The sequence below is a fragment of the Ictidomys tridecemlineatus genome, chromosome 6, assembly GCF_052094955.1.
Source record: "Ictidomys tridecemlineatus isolate mIctTri1 chromosome 6, mIctTri1.hap1, whole genome shotgun sequence".
NCBI classification, from domain to species: domain Eukaryota; kingdom Metazoa; phylum Chordata; class Mammalia; order Rodentia; family Sciuridae; genus Ictidomys; species Ictidomys tridecemlineatus.
In genome coordinates this window covers 25,804,170-25,824,042 of record NC_135482.1, presented here as the reverse complement: position 1 = coordinate 25,824,042, position 19,873 = coordinate 25,804,170, and the positions used below count along the sequence as shown (strand labels likewise).

The following is a 19,873-nucleotide window of genomic DNA, read 5'->3' as shown; positions in this document are numbered from 1 at the left end:
TATTAAGTATATCAATAGGACCATCATGGTATCCTGTAGAAGGATTTTTCTTCAACAAGAAAGAGATGGCTAGTTCTGTTTACTATACTTGTCTAAGATCTTGGTTTTTACAGACAGCTGATTCATTTACAAAGCTAAAGTGTTAAAATATCAACCACTAAATATAAAATCAAGTACTCTTTACTTATTAAGTTCCATAAGGTAATATATTTAAACATTATGTGTGTTTTCATAAATTGGTAAATAGAAAAAAGTTTATTGCTTTGGTCTGTGTCTTTGCTAAAACAAGGTTACTAAGAGTTAAGATTCTATCATGTGTAATTTATATACAAAGAGTATAAGAAGTTTCAGTTGGGTTTCAATTACAGTATAATAGTACCTTAAAAAACATGAAAGTATTTCATCTTATTAAAGTGGAGTAATTTTATAAGGGTTGTTTCAGAATGTGATTTTATAAAAAGTGTTAACGGTTAAAAAAGGGATATAAAAGGTTCAAGATGTGGAAATATATTTTAATTAAAGGTTAAAGGTTAAATAAATGTTTCTAGATGAGATAATCTCTGTGTGGTAAAGTAAAAAGTTGTAAATGCTATTTAAAAAGATTTTGAGGAAACTAGACTTACTTTAAAAGCTTGAGAAAGGAAGAAAGAAGAAAAAGGTATTTGTGCATGGCAGATTGAGAGAAAGCTTCTCAATGGAGTAAAAAAAAAGCCTTTGGTTGAAGGGCAGCCATGTAAACTAACATTAAGCGATTTAAACAGAATCTAAGCCTCGTTTAAAAGAGTGAAGCTGTAGGTGGTGAAAAGGTACATTTAAAACTACAGTATAGGTGATAATTAAAAGGCTTTAAAAGGTTAAATTGAAGGTGGTTGAGATACCTTCATGGCGGAGAAAAAAAAATAACCCATGAAAATGGGAAGATAATAAGATAAAAGATTTAGATAAAGATTAAAAATTTGAAGTGGAAAACTTCAAAAACAGAAGTACAAAAAGGTAAAAAAAAAAGAGAGAAGATGTAGAAAGATAAAAAAGATATAGGAAGATAAAAAAGATGTAGAAAGACAAAAATTTTAAGCCCACAAAATAGGAAACAAAAGAAAACTAGGAGAGAAAAAAGCAACTAAGGGTAAATATAAAAACCTTAGAAGAAAAGTAGAAGATAGAAATAAGATAAAAAATGGTTGAAATTGTCAAGTAAAGGTATTTCAGATAGAAAATGCAAAAGGCTAAGACAACTATGGTTTAAAACCACATCTAAAAATTATAAGGACTAAAATAATTCTAAAAAGTAAGGCAGAATGCTTTTGAAAGACTTAAATTTAAAAGGATCTTAAAGGGGTATTTATCCCCCAAAGATAAACTTAAAATAACCCTTTTTACTCTAAACTTTTTAAATTTGGATTCATCAGGACTTAATGCTGCGGAAAGACATATATATCCAAAAAATGTACATAAGCCTAAGGTACTTTGGAAAGATATTCTAACAGGACATTGGAAAGCTCCTGACCCAGTGTTTGTCTGGAGTCGGGGTTCCGTTTGTGTGTTCCCACAGGGAGAACAGCAGCCAATTTGGATTCCAGAGAGGTTAACCAAAACAATTTCTACAGAAAAAGAAGATGATTTGACTGAAATCCATAACAGCTGAAATCCAGAGCTCCAGCTTGGCTATTCTTACATCTGCGACAGTGATTAACCACGGTGCTTTTTTCAATATCTATTTTATTATTGCATTTTTCCCACATCATAAAGTTCTATTTTATTTTTGAGCTCATACAAACCTAGGTTAATGTTTTTCTGATCAGTTTTGTTTTTTGACTGTTTTTTATTTTTTGACTGTGGAGTTTTTAAACATTGCAATGGAGATTTTACCTAGGTAAAGCTACAAGGCCGTTATTATTGTCTTATGTGTTGTATGTTATGTCTGCACTGTTTTGTGTTGCATGTCAGTATGTGTGTATGTCCATATTTTTATATGAGGAGCGCTCATGAAGAAATGGATCCGAATTTTTTTTTATTCACGTGATTTAAGTGGTTTAATCTAATTAGGTAAACAGCTGTTAATGATTGTTTTCAAAGGTGGTTAATAGATCTGTTTGCTTACTATTGTTTTTAAAGGTGATTAACAGATCTGTTTGTTTACTTTCACTTTTCCTTTTCATTATATTTAATAATTCTGTTCAGGATAATGTCTCTTTAACATCATTGCCAGAATTCCCATCTCCATCCCAGTGCCGGTGAAGACTAAGAAAACCAAACTACAGCTTCTATGATAGCTACCACAGTAAACTGTATAAACTGATGCATCAATGAATATAACTCAACAAGTAATGCTCAATCAAGGACTTGATTTACTTTGGGAGGAAATGGACATATTGATAGACTCTTCCACTTTGAACTGCCTGCAGAACTTGCCTGGACTATTTATCAGTTGCATGCATTGTGAACTATCGTCTGGTGCAGCGAATTGTGGTAATGCTGGCATATTTTTGCTGATGGTGTCGCCAGTGATGCAATTTCCTTGCCAGCGCACCCCATGTTAATTGTGGTAATGCTGGCATCTTTGCTGATGGTGTCACCAGTGACGCAATTTTTCCAAAGGAGCCGTCAATTGGCTTGGTGTCGTGGCATTTCTGTATCTTCCTCCCTTCTACTAGTGATGGTCTAAATTTGGGGGCCAACAGAGGTGAGGCAAGAACCTCACCCCCCCACTGGCACCAAGGTTAAATTTGGGGGCCAACAGAGGTGAGGCAAGAACCTCACCCCCCCACTGGTGCTTAGGCCTATCCACAAGCATGGCTGAATGCTGGACCGGTAGTCAGCGACGGGTTGATCTGATTGCAGTGGATTCAACCTAAGACAGGAAATTGACGTGTAAAGGTCAGTTCTCCCATGACGGGTAAGAACCACATGTTGAATTGGACAACCTACCAGGCACGGTCCTAAGCCACATTGCTTGTTTAATTAATCAGAAGGGGGGAGATGCTGAGGGCCATTACCAAGTAGGAATGACGCATCGAAATTTCCTTGCCAAGCGTACCCCATGCTGCTTAGAGGACATTCGATGGGACATTGCATGCATGCTTTAATAAGATGACCTTGCTCAAGGACCAAGGCGGATCCAGGTTTAGAGCTGATCAGGTTTGAGGAAGTAACCGGCTCCTTGAGTTTAAGGCGTTGCCAGTTTAAGATAATGGGTTTTAGGGAAGTTGGAAGTTGAAGATTATTGCTGGGATTAGGGTGTTCCTGCTGCTTGTTCCCGTTGAGTTCTGGTGAGATTAAAATGGGATTTGGAGATAGCCTCGTGGAGTAGGTGAATTGTGCGGGAGACGGCAGAACGCGTTTGCCCCTGGACCTGTGTGGAGGCCGTGTGAGAGCGGGAATAAAGAATTGCTGTGTGAACCTACAAAGGTGTGTGGTGGCTCGTGATTCTGGTGCCAAGCCGAGACATTGGCCTTTGCCAGAGGAAGGAAGGAAGAAAGCACTTATCAGAATACCGATCCTTCAGGCCTCCTCACTTCAATCTGTAGATAGCAGCAACAGCAATGTATGGGAAGGCCTTGGACTTTATTCCTTATACAAAGTGCCCCCAACCCCAGCAGAGATTTGAACATGCTGGAATGCTCATGTGCTGCTTGCGACTGCAGCTGTGGCCCTAGATCCCTGTCCCTTAGACTTCAAAATCACTCAAACAAGCAACCTGATGATTTTATTCTATTATTTTCATATATCCCCTCAAAACAGATTCTATTTGATATAAACCCACACACTATTTTCTCAGAACCCAGTCCAACCCTTTCTTAACCATAACACCAGGCAAGCAAAGATATCCCTCAATAAGAAACAGCAAATAGGATAACTATAGGGCATAAGAAAATAGCTTACAGGTCATAAGAATAAACTAAAAAATTCCAAGATGGCTTACTAAAGCTACTTTTCTTGGATAAAGAGTTATTTCAAGAAACAAGTAAAGTTGGAAATTTTCTGATTCATGATTCTTTGAATTAAATTTTTAAAACCACGTGTACATAGTTCAGTTAATCATATGCCTCAGTTCATGACACACTAAATAATTCATATTTTCAACATGACTCAAGAACCTACAGTCTACTACCATAAAAAAAGGAAACATTTTGCAATAAAAAAGAATTGCACTGAAATAGTCCTATTTATCTTAGAGGTAAAACTGATGTTAAAGCCATTATGCAACAGTTAAAAGCAATTTAGACTCTGGAAAACTAAACAAGCAAAATAGAAAATTGATGTCAGGAAATTTTCCCTGACTACAGAAAAGTGAAGGCAATGAAAATAATGTAGAGAGAAAATGAAACGTCAAAAGAGAATAGACCTGCCTTAAAGAAAGAAAACCAAGGAAAGAGATACAGAAACTGTTCCTTATTTGGAAAAAGTACTTTAAATAATCAAGATTGTGCACAGATCCTCTGTAAAACAGAATTCACCTTGTCATGTAATATACAACTCTACATTCAAATTGAAAAAACATTTAAATATACATAAAGAGAAATTAAGTTAACACTTCAAGAAAATATACACAATATCACAAAGAAATAAAAAGAAAAAATGAAGATACTTAACAAAAAGCAAATATTCTGTTGGCCTATTTCAACTACTAAAGATTTAAAAATCATGGAAAATGTCTACAGATGCCTAAAGGAAAAATATTGTGGTGCAAGAATTCCATGCCTCACATTCATATATGATAGCAAAATAGACATTTTTAAATATGAGACAACTCAGAATATGTGCTGCCTAGAAAAATTTCCTGAATAAATAACTCAAAATGTTGAAATATATTAAAATGCATTCATTCTAATTGTTTTAAACATGATATCACTGGAGTTTTATAACCCTAAAGTCTAAAACAAACTCAAATTTAAAAAACAGCTCTTTTCAACAACTAGAAAAAAATATTTTTTTTAAGAATTTACTATTTCAAAGCCAGAAATTTAGTTTTAGTCAGCTTCTTCTGTGCTGTGACTAAAAAATCTAACCAGAACAATTTTAGGGAAGAAAAGCTTATTTGGGGGCTCAGAGTTTTAGAGGTCTCAGCCCATACACCACCAGCTGCATCATGGCAGAAGAACATGGCAGAGGGTAGCAGCTCACATGATATGATCAGGAAGAAGAGAGAGACTCCACTCTCCAGATACAAACATATCCCATAGCCACACCCACAATGAACCACTTCCTTCAACCACACCCCACCTGGCTCCAGTCAACACTCAAATTAATCCCATCAGGGATTAACTCACTGATTAAAGATATAACTCAATCATTTCTCCTCCAAACCTTTTTGTGTTGTCTCACAAGTGAGCTTTTGGGGGACATCTCAAATCCAAACCATAACAATCATGTAAACAAGTAAGCAAACCAGGATATCATCTTTCAATAGATGCACTTCAACAAATGCACTTTTCATTGAAATAAACCTCAATACACATGCACCCCGAGTGTGCTAGTGATTGAATTTCCACAAAGAGAACATACTCATTGCCACCACTCGGATCAAGAAACAGTGAAACATATAACTACCCAGAAGCCGTATTCCTCACTCCCAGTCACCGCCTCTCCCCAAAGACAAAACCATGACCCCAACTTCTGACTCCATAGATCAGCCTGGATGTTCCTTTAAATGGCATGGGATAGCCTGGCTTCTCTGATTGAGCATTCTGTTCCGGAGTAATCATTTCTTCATTTTCATTATTGAAAAAGACTCATCATAGAATCATGCATTTATCTATTGATGATGGATAGCCTACTAGAACAGACCTTGAGTTTGCTCCAGTTTGGAGACAAACCATCTATGATGGTCCTAAGTGATAAAAACATCAGTAAATTTCAATTAAAATTAGGGGTTTTTAAATTTTTTTTTTAGTTTAGTTTGATGAACCTTTATTTTGTTCATTTATATATATGTGGTGCTGAGAATCGAACCCAGTACCTCACACATGCTAGTATTATTAAAAGAAATAAACTCTACAAGCACAATGATAAGTACTGGCAGCTGCTTCTTCTGTGCCCAGAGTATTAGAAACTGGTGAAGGGGTCATACTTGTCCTATCCGAAACACGGAGCCCATCCTCACATCTAGTCCTTCCATATATATGGGAATATGGATATATGAACAGAATTCACCTTGTCATGTAATATACAACTCTACATTCAAATTGAAAATCCTGCTGCAGGATTGTTCATTTTTTTTTTAAAGTAAATTTTACATTTCAACTTTTTAAACAAATCTCCTAATTTCTAATGTCCGACTTTTTTTTTAAGCCAGAGAACCTATCACAGCTCTATATTTCATAACCTCAGATCTGAATAGTCATGATACCAAAAGAGCTTGTAGCCTTTTGACTTCACATGGGGCACATTCCCAGTGGCTCTCTCCCCAGCAAGACAACCCCTTCCAGTGACCCAAAAGAAAAGGCACAAACACGGAGGAGAGTTGCTCCGTCTGCAGATTGGAGAGCCCTCCCTGCCTCACACTGAGAGATAAAGGGCCACCTTTTCAAGACCCCAGGTGTCCCCTCCCCTCCCTGATCCCTGCTCTTTGACAAACCAGGTGGAAAGTCAACTTTTTTTTTTCCTTGATCATCCTTTGTGACCTTTCTGTAGACTCTTAATTTTCTTGTTCAAGTTACAACTACAAATCGGACATTTCTGTATTGGGATTCCATTATCAGGATGCCCCAGGATTGGCCGTTTTAAAACCAGGTGTGTGTGTGTGAGGGGACTAGTTGATGAAGGACGACCTGCCTTCCACAAGCCAAAAGGTCAAAGACTTCATTCATTTTTCTTTATTCCTGAAGTGAAGCAATCCACTTCTAGATAGCCTTGGCAGGAGCTCTGACTGTGTTCTGTCCACTGCACAGTGGTAAAAATAGATATGACTTGATATTCCAGGGTGGATTGGGTGCTGGTGCTAGTGAGGGGAGGAGGATTGCCAGGGGAGGAGACCAAGTCATTTTTAAAGCACTACGTAAGTGCTGTTTTAAAAAGACCAATATGAGAGAATTAAAGACTAACACAAAGGTTATCATGAGGCCAAGATCTATGCGTTAGACCTTTTTATTCCTAAGACAGTGGTTCTCAAATTTTAACATGGTTCTCAAATCACCTAGAGGACTGGTTAAAACACAGAATTCTGGCCCCACTGTGAAGTTTTTGATAGCAAGGGGGTGGAATTTTTCTTTCTTTCTTTTAAAGATGGTCAATCCAGTATTTGTTTGTTTATCATCTTTTATCTATGCACTAGAATCATATACAACAGTTGGATCCATTGACAAACAACCCTTGCCTTTCTGAGTCTGGTTTATTTTGCTTAGCAGAATGCTCTCAAGTTCCATCCATTTTTCTGTAAATTACATAATATTTGTTCTTCTTGGCAGCTGAATAAAACCCCATTGTATATATACCATGTTTTCTTTATCCATTCATCTGTTGATGGACACCTAGGCTGGTTCCTTAATTTGGCTCTTGTGGATTGCACTGCTGTGACATGGGTATGTATATAAATCTACAGTTTGCTAACTTTAATTCTCTAGGATGAACACCAAGGAGTGGTCAGATGATGGGTCTGTTGCGATTTTTTCCTTTCTAGCAAATTCCCAAATGATGTTACCCTGCTGGTCCAGGGCTTCTACCTTGAGCCACTGATTAGAGAAAGCTTCACAATAAATATCTATGATGGTTCTAAGTGGAAAAAAAAATCAGTAAACTGGTAATTAGAATTAGGCTTTTTTAAAAAAAATTTTTTTAGTTTAGTTTGATGAACCTTCATTTTGTTCATATAAATATGTGGTGCTGAGAATTGAACCCAGTGCCTCATACATGCTATGCAAGTGCTCTACCACTGAGCTATAACCCCAGTCCAATTTTGTTTTTTCTAAAAACTTTATAGAAAACTTTTGATGCTAATTGGCTTTTAAAAAGTCTACCTAGGCACTAAATAAATGTTTTTTGGGGCTACTGATCTAATGAGAATATTGGTAGATAACAAATACTTTTCGATGTGCATTTTAATTATTTGAAAATTAATGTTCATAAATTTTCTCTATTGTTCGGTGCTAATCAAAGCATCCCATTAGTAAAGAAGATTGGCAGAAAATATTCTAAGATGTGAAGAAAATAAGGTCCTAAGGAATGATTCTCACTTTTTTAGAGGAAATAGAATATAAAGCTAGCACCGTCTCCCTGAACTGTCGTGAATGATCGTTGGACACCTTAAGGGGAAATAAGAGGCCAATTTGCATCTTTTCTGTATTGGAGCAGCTGTTGTTCAGTAAAAACAAATCACCTGACTCTGTCTTAGGCGGTCTTAGGTTCTGAACTCGCTTGCCTTTCAGCTTTTTCATAAACAAATAACTAGAAAGGTCTCTAAGGAGGGGAGAGGCCAGTTCCTCATTTCAGCTCTATCAAGATCACTTGCCTTCAGAAGGGAGAGTGCTTTGTTACAGGCTGGCAGAACCTCTTGCTCCGAGCCCTGGTCTGGCAGTTCTCTTTGTGATTCTGCAAACTCTGGATGGTCAGGATCCACACGGACAATGTCACATTCAGACCTTCCCACAGGTAATAAAGACATTCAGCTGTTTTCTGGGTTTCCCTCTTGCATTTTCTGTTTATACAAAACCAGTTGCCACCAGCTTTGCCAGGTCCTGTCTAGCTGGTCTTTCCAGATCTAATTAGAATCTGTGAATCATTAATCCCTGCGGTTTAATTTCTAGTACAGTGAGAGCCTTCTCCAACGCTGTAAATGGCTGTTTGCTAGATTCCTAAGCTTGGGAAGTCAAAGGCTGGTGACCTCTTTAAAATGATCACAGTCTGGCCTTTTAGATAACATAAAGCAGAGTTGGCATGAACTAATTCACAGTTAACTTTCAACTCTTATCAGATCCACAAGGGGTAGTCTTTGGGGGAGGGCCTCCCAGGAGCCTTAGCCACTATCTCATTTAATTCCTGAAACCAGCCCCTGAAGGCCTTCTCCTAAATGCTGCACACAGGCAGAGAGAGAAGTGGCTCATCGTGGGTCACATGACATTGTTGACAGAGAAGCTGGAAGAGAAGCCAGATCCACCTGAGTTTGAACCCTTCCTGTCTCTCTACCAGCCACTTCCCAAAGTCCTGCTGCTTTTCTCCAGTGCTAGGTGAGTCATGTTGCCAGTCACCATGCTGTGGCCCAAGTGCCATTAGTAATGCTTTGGTTCCAGTATTTAGGACACTGGCCAATAAAGAATACTTAATGACTCTTAAATCCTACTGGACATAGAGAACCTCCTACCGGTGATCACACACCTACGTCTGGTCGGCTGAAAAAGCTACCTAAGGCTCTCTTCCAAGGAGGAGAAAGCAGGCCCAAAGGACAGAAGGGAAACCTAAGGAAACCAATACAACCAGTACGGCAGGGCCCATGTAAACGTACTGAATTTCTTTAACATTATTGCCGCCTTGAATTTGGATAATCCTCTAAAGAAAAATAGTAGAATCCTTGGGTGTGTGCATGTGTGAAAGTACCTACAACTCCAGACCTCAGCTCAGACATTTTTTTTTGGCATGAAAATAAGGAAACTGGGTCCTCCATGAAACAGCCAGGGCCTCAGGACCTGAACAAACCTAACACACCTAACAGAGCTGAGCTCACCAATGGTCAGCGCAGGACTTCTCCTTCTCCAACCAAGCTGGTATTAATCTCTAGAGCAGCGACCAGAAATCACGAACCTTCAAATCCAGTGCAGCCCAGCCTTCACTGTATATAGGTTCTAGCTGGCATTACCCTCCTTGTTCCACCCCCAGTCAAGGGTACCCCATGCATTCCGGTGTGACACGTGATGTTTCACAACATTTGAATCCTCAGCTCAAAACAGTAAAGCAAACCCAACATTGAGGACTTCAAATTTCTTTTGTAAAAAAAGAACTGAATTCACTTTCATTGCTGTCTAAGTAGCTCCTTAAACAATTCTCCAGTCTAAAATCCAGTACCTATTATTATTGTATCTGACCCGAAACCCAATGAGAGTCAGGGAGTCAATATTAAGAGTCGTGAAGTCCTCATCATCAGTATTACAACATTGTCACGACTACATGGTAACACCCGGTTCCTCCTCTTTACTGGTAAGGATGAATTTAAAAGCCTGTTAATTCTTTCTACACCACAGAACTTCAACAAACACAGTAACAATCGCCATCTTTCAGCACAGTACTTGAGTGATAGTCAGTGCAATGAGGTCAGGTCACAAGAAAAAGTTTATTGGCTTTCAGCCCTCGCTGTTATCAAGTTGAAACAAATTATACACTATAGAAAAATGCTCTCCTAAAAAGTATTGTCAATGCAATTGGAATTATATAGCACTAAAAAACATAGATGATTGGTATCCTTAAATTTTGGTGACTCAAATATATTCATTCCCAAAGGGTTCCAGGTTGCTGCTTCACTGGAGAATTATAGGCTTGCTCAAACTGTTGTGGAGGTCTCAGAATAAGCAATCAACTGCTGATGTTTCATCCACAAACCATCCACACACAGTCTAAAGCCACCTTGCCCATTGCTCATGGCAAGGGAAGACGGTCATATTATTTATTCTCCGGTTTCACCCCTCATCTGTTGACAGTCATGAAATCATTGATGGATGGGTGAGGAATAATGTTTTCCCACACAGAAATACTTTGTTCATGTGGGAAACTACAAAATAAAAGAACTGCCATAGATCATTTCCATTCTGCCATGAATCAAATTGTCAAGCAGAAGAATCAGTCTTTCCTTGAGCCTGAGAAGGGTTTAATAGGGAGGTAACTGGGCCTGTGTACATTCTAGAAGATAAGCTAATCATGAGAAGCAGGATATCTGGTGACACCTGAGTTTTTCTTTTCAAACTCAAGTCATTTTTTTTTAAAAAAATATGGGTATTGATAAAGTCTGGAATGTCTTTTGTAAAATCTTTACATTTATTATATTTGAAGGCGTGTTTCATTATGTAATTTAAAACTCAAAGGATAGATCTTATTCTCTTTGTTCTAGAATGCACCAAAGTACATAAATAGACACATACATACATACAAGCTAGATGTGAGGAGAATTTAAAGTATATCTGATTCTCTTTTTTTTTAATTGGTTGCTCAAAACATTACAATGATTTTGACATATCATAGTTCATACATTTGATTCTCTTAAAATGAAATAATTAAAAAGTAGCTAGCTGTGTGACTTCCAAGGAACCCCTGGAGTCACTAAAGTTTTTTAAGTTTGTTTGTTTGTTTGGAATGAGAAGGAATGTTAAGCAGACAGTCAATGGATTTCAGTAGACTATTTAGATATGGCAGCTCGAATCACATTATCCTCATTATCCTCATTATGCTCATTATCCTCAGTAAAGGATGCTAATGTGAACTAGGCTCTGTTTATCTCTTCTGAAGAGCTAGAAGTTTTCCTTGAAGTTTCAGAAATCTTTGTCCTCACCCCAGTCTCCCCATTTACTTCAGATTCCACCATCTGCTCCTCCCCACGGGAGATGCAGCCACCAGCCTGTGACTGTCCTCTGGGAGAGGACCAAGAAGTGCCAGAGGAAGGGTGGCCCTTGGATTTGGAAACTCAGCCACCTCACTGTGCTCCAGAGAACAGCAACCCAGACGGTGTCTCCTGGAAGCTTCCATCTGTCTCTCCTCTTAGTTTTGTGGGGAGAACAGAGTCTTCCTGTCCTGAGACGCAGCCCCAGGGCTGTGGGACCTCTCCTTGGGGGCCCTGGAACCCGTCAAAGAAGCTCTGTGAGAACCAAGGGAACCTTCTCCAGTTTGACCGGCAAGCCCCCGGCCGAATCTCCACCTCTCCCACCTTGAGGAGGTTAAGGGGCAGTAGCCAGGGGTCTTCCATCTCGCCACCTCACCAAGATGTCTTGGATGTGTCCACCCAGAAAAGCTGGAGAGATCCTACAGGCTCCCCAGGTCACCTTTCCCAGAGTCTACCTGGAAGCCCAAGAGATTCTTCATCTTCCCTCTCACCCCTGAGACCCCGCTCAGGACGGCTTTCAGATCCTGAAAGTACCCTCAGCACAGCTGACTCCTTCAAGTCCCAAACCAGGACCCCCGATGAACATGTCCTTCTTGCATTTCGACCCATCGATGAGGGGTCTCCTCGCTGGGCCTCTCTTCCAGGGCAAGAAGGCCACTCAACGCCCAGCCCTACTGCAGGGTCCCCAAGACCTCAGGTAACTCAGATCTAAGCCTCCTGCCTAGCACTTGGTGGTCTGAAAAGCAAAATAGGTCTCAGGGTGGCCCACTCCCCCCAGGACCAAGGGGCCCCAGGATGGGAGACAGCACAGGAAGACAGGGCTGAGGGGACAGACACACCCTTTAGAAGCATTGGCTCTCAAGTAAAAGAGGTGTCCCATTTGGAGGAAGGAACATGAATGTCTAGCCTAATTCACCTTCTCCTGGGTCCTTGAAGGCCCACTCTAAGGTGAGACTAACTGTGGTCTGTCAGGCATTGATTAGGTAGCGGTGGTGGTCCTTTTGCAAAACACCATTTGAAGACAGAGCAAGGCTGATTTAAAAGAGGAGAAAGAGCTAATTATTCAAATTCCTCATTCCCTTCCCCCTCATCCCCCCCACCCTCCAAATCCAGAACATTTTAACTGAGAGAGTTTACAGGTTTTTTTTTTTTCCTTCAAGAAGTCTGCTTTCAGCCAGGCACAGTGGCGCATACCTAGAATCCCAGCAGCTCAGGAGGCTGAGGCAGGAGGATCTCAAATTCAAAGCCAGCCTCAGCAAAAGTGAGGCACTAAGCAAGTCAGTGAGTCCTGTCTCTAAATAAAACACAAAATAAGGCTGGGGATGTGGCTTAGTAGTCGAGTGCCCCCAAGTTTAATCCCTGGTTCCATGGCCCCCACACCCCAGAAAAAAAAAAAAAAGTCTGCTTTGAAATATTGGATGGGTTCAAGCAAGACTAAAACAAAGACTTTTAAATTTTATTTCAGGGAGAAGAACTGCATCAATCCAGGTGTGTATACGTTGGTTGTCTCCCATGCCATGACACCTGTGCACCATTTTCTTTTACGACTTTATTTCTGTTCTGACCTGATGATGATGTTGTAATCAACACCCAAATCACTCTTCACCCATCACGCAGGAGTGCAAGGTGCAAGAGTCTTGATTTCAGGAGTCTCCTTTGAGGGCACAGCATTTTGCCATCTCTTTGAGTGCAGGGTATGATAGACACCACAGGCACTCATAGTTTTCATTTTGAGTCGTCAGTGTCTTGGCCTGTGACTTCATTAGCATCCATTTAAGTAATAGTTTTCGTCGGGGTAGAGAAAATGAAAAAGGCAGAAATATTCAATAGTTTTTTTTCCAGAGAGAAATTCAAAGGACAAAGATTAAAGGAACAAGATTTCCTGCTTGATTCTAGCCTGACCTTTAAAATGCCTATTATGACAGACTCTGCCCTTATCTAAAATGCAAGTGGATTGTGTCATTTCAGATACCAGCTCTGAACATTCAGTGCGACCTCCAGGTTGTAGCAGCAGAGTTGCTATCCCTCCCAGGGATGAAAAACTTCTATAGCAGGAATGGAAAGATCCATGCCCAATTTAATCCATCCAGTTTATGGCATTGGAAAGAAAGCCCTTGTCATGTTTGGAAAGCCACAGATGAGCCGTGGAGGAATTACCCACTGTTTTATTACTAAGACTCAATCCTCAAGCCACAGTTTGCTATTCATAAATCTATACAGTCTTTGACCCTGATTTGCCAAAATAGAAAAGTTTAATATGAAGAGTAAAGATAGAGGATATTTACCAAGCCCCAAGAAAATGCAAATCATTGTGTCTAGGGTATCAGTTAGCTATTGCTACATAACAAGCAACCCCAAAACACTTAAATGCTATCATTTCCCATAAATCCATTTGTCCACTGGGTTCACTTTCCCTAGGCTGGGCTCAGTTGGATATTTCTATTCCAGATGTCCCTCATCCTTTCCCTAGGACCATATTCCTCTCACAGAAAAGGGAGAGGTTCATGGGAACAAGCAGAAACACGTAAGGCCTCTAGGGCCTGAGCTCTGAACATTGTCTAATTTTATTGGCCAAAGCAAGTCACTTGGCTGAACTCAGAGCCAGGCAATTGCACGTCACCATGAGTAGGAGGGCACTGAAGTGTTGTGTGGGAAAGAATGTGGACAGATTGGTGAAGATGGGACCACTGGTAGAAATCTTCTATAGGAGTGAAGCAGAATAATACTCTAAAATCACACCTAATACAGGTGTGTCTGAGAGTGAGGAGGAGAATAGTCTCAGAGAAAGGTAACAGCGTCAATTAGAGTCAGGTCAGGTAGGGTCTACTAGATGTTTAGGAATTTTGTTTCTTACCCTAACAGCAGTGTGAAGGCATTGAGTGGATTGGTATCATCAGATGGACGTAGGATGGACATGGGTGGACTTAGACAAGAGTGGTCTCAAGCAGAGCAAATACAATGTCCGAGCATGAGAAGCTGGTAGGTTAGGCTACCGTGAGCCCAATGGAGTTAGAAAGTATCTCCATGGACAAGAGATGCAGGAGATATAATCAGCTAGGCTTTGTGAAGGGTGAAAGGAAGAAAGTTGACATGAATGACCTGTGAGCTGCTTACACAACTGGGTGTTCAATGTTTCCATTACTGAGCTAGCTCAACTTTGAAAGGAATTTTTTTTTCTGATTACTGTTCTCTCTCTTCTTCTATAATATGTGCATGAATTCGTACTCACTCCAAACCTTTTCCTATCACCAAAGAGTGCCTCCTGAAACAAAAGTCTTTACAATACATTCTTACTAAAGTGTGAGGGTCTTCAGGCTTAATATATATGCTCTCACATTTGCAAGTAGAGCCAGTACATTCCTCCCTTTTTGGATTTCCCTGCACCTTTTAAATGCCTGCATCCTGGCATCCAAAACAGCATATTGTGTTTCCTTTGCATTTATCTGCTTCCCAAATCAAACCTTCCTGAGATCAGAAATCACTTCTTAATTAGCTTTAAATCTCCAGTCCTCTGTACCCAACTGGAGTCCACTTCCAAAAACCCCTACTAAGTAAAGGATTGGTGGTTAAAAGAAAACAAGCATGCTGGCAGGATGCTTAGCTTACAATGTCTTTTATCCCCCCCGATGTATTTCATTGTGAAAAATTACATAGCTAGAAACAGAAGCGTGTTGGAATTTTAAGCATCAGGATGTGAGGGAAGGACATTTCCTGGGTAGGGAGGGCCTCCTGGCACTCCTTACATTCTATATACACAAAAAGCTGCCTGCCTGACCTCATTTTCAGGTCAGCCCTACAGCTGAGAAGGGAATGTACATATTATATTTCTGTGAGAATAAAAGCTATCCTTCAGCACTCAAGGAAATGGGAAGAAAGCTAAATAGATCCAAATGAGCAAGTAGGGCAATATTATCATAAGAACCAACGGACAAGTTATTTGAAAGTCTATTTTGAGGAAGAAATCACATAAAAATAACAGTAAAACTTCTCTGGAAGGTCGATCCCTCTGAGGTTACCACTAGAGGGCAGCATAACATGGAGTTAAAAGCCACTGGAGTCAAAGGCCTGAGTTTGAATCCCATCTCCACTTATTTCTGGCAACAGGATCTTGGGTAATTTCTGCAACTGCTGGAAATAGATGTTTTCATCCATTGAGATACAAAGAGTAATCATCTCAAAAGCCTTTGACCCTGATTTAATACTACAGCTCAGTAGTCACTTCAGAAACCAGCTCTGAACATTCCGTGTGACCTCCAGGTTGTAGTAGCAGACACTATTCATTCATTTGTTCTGCATTTCCTGTATGCAAGGCATTGATGTATTCTTTCTAAAATATTATGGTGCCAGAGTTAAACGACTGATCAAGAAAAATTCATCTGATTTGTCTGAACTTTAAGTTTATACAATATTAAACCTTCCACAGACTTTCATTTAAAAAAATGTTATGTACCTAGCATGTAACAGTGTCATGCTAGAAAACAGAAATACCATAAATGGAGAAGATTCTCAGTAAGATTTTTCCCCCACATTGTTTTATTGGTGCATAATGATGTGATTTGTTGTTACATGTTCATGCACGCACACAATATAACACTGTGATTTCACCAATATCCCTTCCCAGCAATTCCCCCTTCTCTCCCTACCTCTCTCCCTGGTCCCTTTCCCCTACTGATTTCCCTTTGATTTTCATGAGACTCCCCCCCCACCACCACCTTTCTTTTCCTTTTTCCTCTCTAACTTCCACATAAGAAAGAAAACATATGACCTTCTACCTTCTGAGTTGGACTTATTTCACTTAACATAACGGTCTCTAGTTCTATCCATTTTCCTGCAAATGCCATAATATCATTTTTCTTTAAGGCTGAATAAAATTCCATTGTGTATATATAGCACATTTTCTTTATCCATTTGTCCACTGATGGACACCTAGACTGGTTTATATAGAAGCACAATTCACAATTATGAATTGTGCTTCTATATAAACCGAGGTATGCATGTATCACTGTGGTAAGATGACTTTAATTCTTCAGGATAAATACTGAGGAGTGACATAGCTGTGTCATATGGTAATTCCATGCCTGGTCTCTTGAGGAAACTCCATACTGATTTCCATAATGGTTGTACTAATTTACAATCCCACCAACAGTGTAAAAGTGTTCTTTTTTCTCCACATCCTCTCCAGCATTTATTATTGTTCCTGATGACTGCCATTCTGACTCGTGTGGGATGAAATCTCTGTGTAGTTTTAATTTGCATTTACCTAATTGCTAAGGATGTTGAACATTTTTTCATACATTTATTGGCCATTTGTCTTTCTTCCTTTGAGAAGTGTCTGTTAAATTCATTTGCCCATTTATTAATTGGGTTATTTTATTTTATGGGTGTTAAGTTTTTTTTAATATATTCTAGATATTAACCTCTTCCAGAAAGGAACCTAGCAAAAATGTTATGGTGTAGGTTCTCTCTTCAGATTCTTAATTATTTCCTTTGCTGTGCAAAAGCATTTTAACTTAATGCTGGCCCATTTATTAACCGTTGGCATTATTTCCTGAGCTTTGGGGGTTCTACTGAGGAAGTTGTTGCCTGCACCTTTATGCTGGTGTGTTGACCCTATGTTTTCTTCTAGGGGTTTAATATTTTCTGGTTAATTCCTAGGTCTTTGATCCATTTTGAGTTGAATTTTGTGCAGGGTAGTAAATAAGAGCCTAGCCTCATTCACCTACATGGGGATAGCCAGTTTTCCAAGCACCATTTGTTACAAAGGCTGCTTTTCTCCAATGTGCTTTTGGTACCTTTGTCCAGGATCATATGACTATATCTGGGTATTTGTCTCTGTGTCTTCTATTCTGAATCATTGGCCTATGTGTCTGTTTTTATGCCATTTGTTACTTTAGCTCTGTAGTACAATTTGAATTCAGGGATTTTGATGCCTCCAGCATTGCTTTTTTGGGCTTAGAATTACTTTGGCTATTCTGGATTTTTCCTTCTTCCAAATGAGCTTTAGGACTGTTTTGTTTTGTTTGGTTTTTGTTTTCCTATTCCGTGAAGAAGGTCACTAGTATTTTGATGGAGATTGCATTGAATCTGTACATTGCTTTTGGTAGAATGGGCATTTTAACAATATTAATTCTGCCTACCACGAGCATGGGAGGACTTTCTATCTTCTAGTGTTTTCTTCAATATCTTTCTTCAGTATTCTATAGCTTTCCTTGTAGAGGTCTTTCAATTCCTTGGTTAGATTGAGGCTGTTTTGAATGGGATTATTTTTTCTTGATTTCTTTCCATCAGGCAGTTGATATATAGGAAAAATACTGATTTTTGTATGTTGGTTTTGTAACCTGTTATTTGCTAAATTTGTTTATTAGCTAAAGCAGTCTTTTGGTGGAGTTTTTTTGGGTCTTCTAAATATAGGATCATAACATCAGCAAACAGTGATAATTTTACATTTTTTTTCTTATTTTTGTTCCTTTTATTGTCTAATTTCTCTGGCTAGAATTATGTTAAATAGGAGTGGTGAGAGTGAACTCCTTGTCTTGTTCCATATTTTAAAGGAAATGTTACCAATTTTTCCCCATTTTCTATGAGGTTGGCTTTGGATTTTTGTATATAGCCTTTAAGATGTTGAAGTAGTTTCCTTCTATCCTTAGTTTCTTCAGTGTTTTTATCTTAGCTGAATTTTGTCAAAGGCTTTCTCTGAATCTATTGAGATGACTAAGTGATTTTTGTTCTGAATTTTATTTATGTGATGAATTGCATTTATTGATTTGCATATGTTAAAAACATCCTTGCATCTCTGGGTAAATTCAACTTGGTCATGATATACAATCTTCTAAATATATTGTTGAATGCAATTTGCTAATATTTTATTAAGGGGTTTTGCATCTATTTCTGTCAATAATATTGATCTATAGTTTCTTTCCTCGATGTGCCCTTATGTGGTTTTGGTATGAGTGTGATAATGGTTTCATAGAATGAATTTGGAAGTGTGCTATCTCTATTTCATGGAATAATTTGAGGAATATTGGAATTTGTTTTTCTTTAAAGATCTCTAATTTTATTAAGGTGGGTCTTCTGGCTTTTTATTTTGGTGAGCTTGGCTAAGAGCTTTTCAATCTTGTTTCTCCTTTTGAAGAAACAATTCTTTGTTTCATTTATCCTTTGTATTTTTTTTCTATTCTCAATTTCATTGATCATTAAGCTCTGATCTTAATTATTTTCTTCCTTATACTGGTTTTGAAATTGATTTTTTCTCCCCAAGGATCTTGAGACACATCATTAGGTTGTTTTTTTGAATATTTCTGATTTTCTTATGTAGGCACTCATAGCTATAAACTTTCCTCTTAGAAATACCTACATAGTGCCTCAAAGGTTCTGGTATGTTGTATCACTATTCTCATTTGAGTCTAAGAATATTTTAATTCTCCCTTGACTTCTCCTATCACCCATTTATTTTTCAAAAATATATTATTCCATCTCCATGTGTTCATATAGTTTCAATAGTTTTGACATGTTAATTTCTAATTTCTTTCCATTATGGTCTGATAAGATGCAAGGGATTATATAATGTTTTGAATTTGCTAAGAGTTGCTTTGTGGTCTAAAATATGGTCTATTTTGTAGAAGGTTCCATGGGCTGCTGAAAAGAAAGTTTATTCAGCTGTTGTAGGATGAAATACTCTATAGATGTCTGTTAAGATCATTTGATTATAATATTTTTCAAGTCCAAAGAATCTTTACCAACTTTATATCTGGATGACCTATCCAATGGTGAGAGATGTGTTGAAATCACCCAGTATTATTGTCCTAGGTTCTACCTAAAGATTCAATTTGAGTAGTGCCTCTCTTATGTAATTACTTCCACCCACAATTGGGGCATATTTATTATGGTTATATCTTCTTGTTAGATTGTTCCCTTTACCAGTATGAAATGACCTTCTTTGTCTCTTTGGAGTAATTTTGGTTTGAAGTTTGCTTCATCCGATATAAGAGTAGCTACTCTTGTTAGTTTGGGGGCTCCATTCGTATGGTATATCATCTTTGTATATTCTACAATGTTTGCTGATTCTTTAATTTTCAGCCTGTGGCTGTCTTTGCCTGTAAGGTTCATGTCTTGCAAGCAACATGTAATTGGGTCTTGGTTTTTAATCCATTCTTCCAGCCTAAATCTTTTAACTGGATAATTGAGACCATTTAATGTTATTATAGAGAGATGTTTATTAATTTCCTGTCATTTCAGTTTATTTCTAATGTCTAATTTTGTCCTGTTTATCATTTGCTTACCTACTCTTCAAATGAGATTTGTTCATTTGTGAACTCTGGGGCTTGTTTTTGATTTCTTCTGTGTGGAGTTTCCGTTACG

The 19,873-nt window shown here is 38.6% G+C and overlaps 1 protein-coding gene across 6 annotated transcripts in view; it reads left to right on the top strand.

The window, feature by feature from the left end:
• The first annotated feature begins 8,329 nt into the window (after positions 1-8,329).
• The window catches only part of Plekhg7 (pleckstrin homology and RhoGEF domain containing G7), a 65,284-nt gene continuing 53,740 nt past the window's right edge, over positions 8,330-19,873 (top strand). For 2 of the 6 annotated variants that reach the window (XM_078053029.1, XM_040280052.2), the window contains exons 1-3: positions 8,337-8,586; positions 11,491-12,212; positions 12,981-13,003. In XM_078053029.1, the coding sequence (XP_077909155.1) occupies positions 8,562-8,586; positions 11,491-12,212; positions 12,981-13,003 (770 nt within the window). In that variant the 5' untranslated portion in view covers positions 8,337-8,561. Of the gene's footprint in view, positions 8,587-9,017; positions 9,162-11,490; positions 12,213-12,980; positions 13,004-19,873 lie in introns of all 6 variants that reach the window. The other 4 variants (XM_078053027.1, XR_013440393.1, XM_078053028.1 and 1 more) reach the window with 4 other exon arrangements.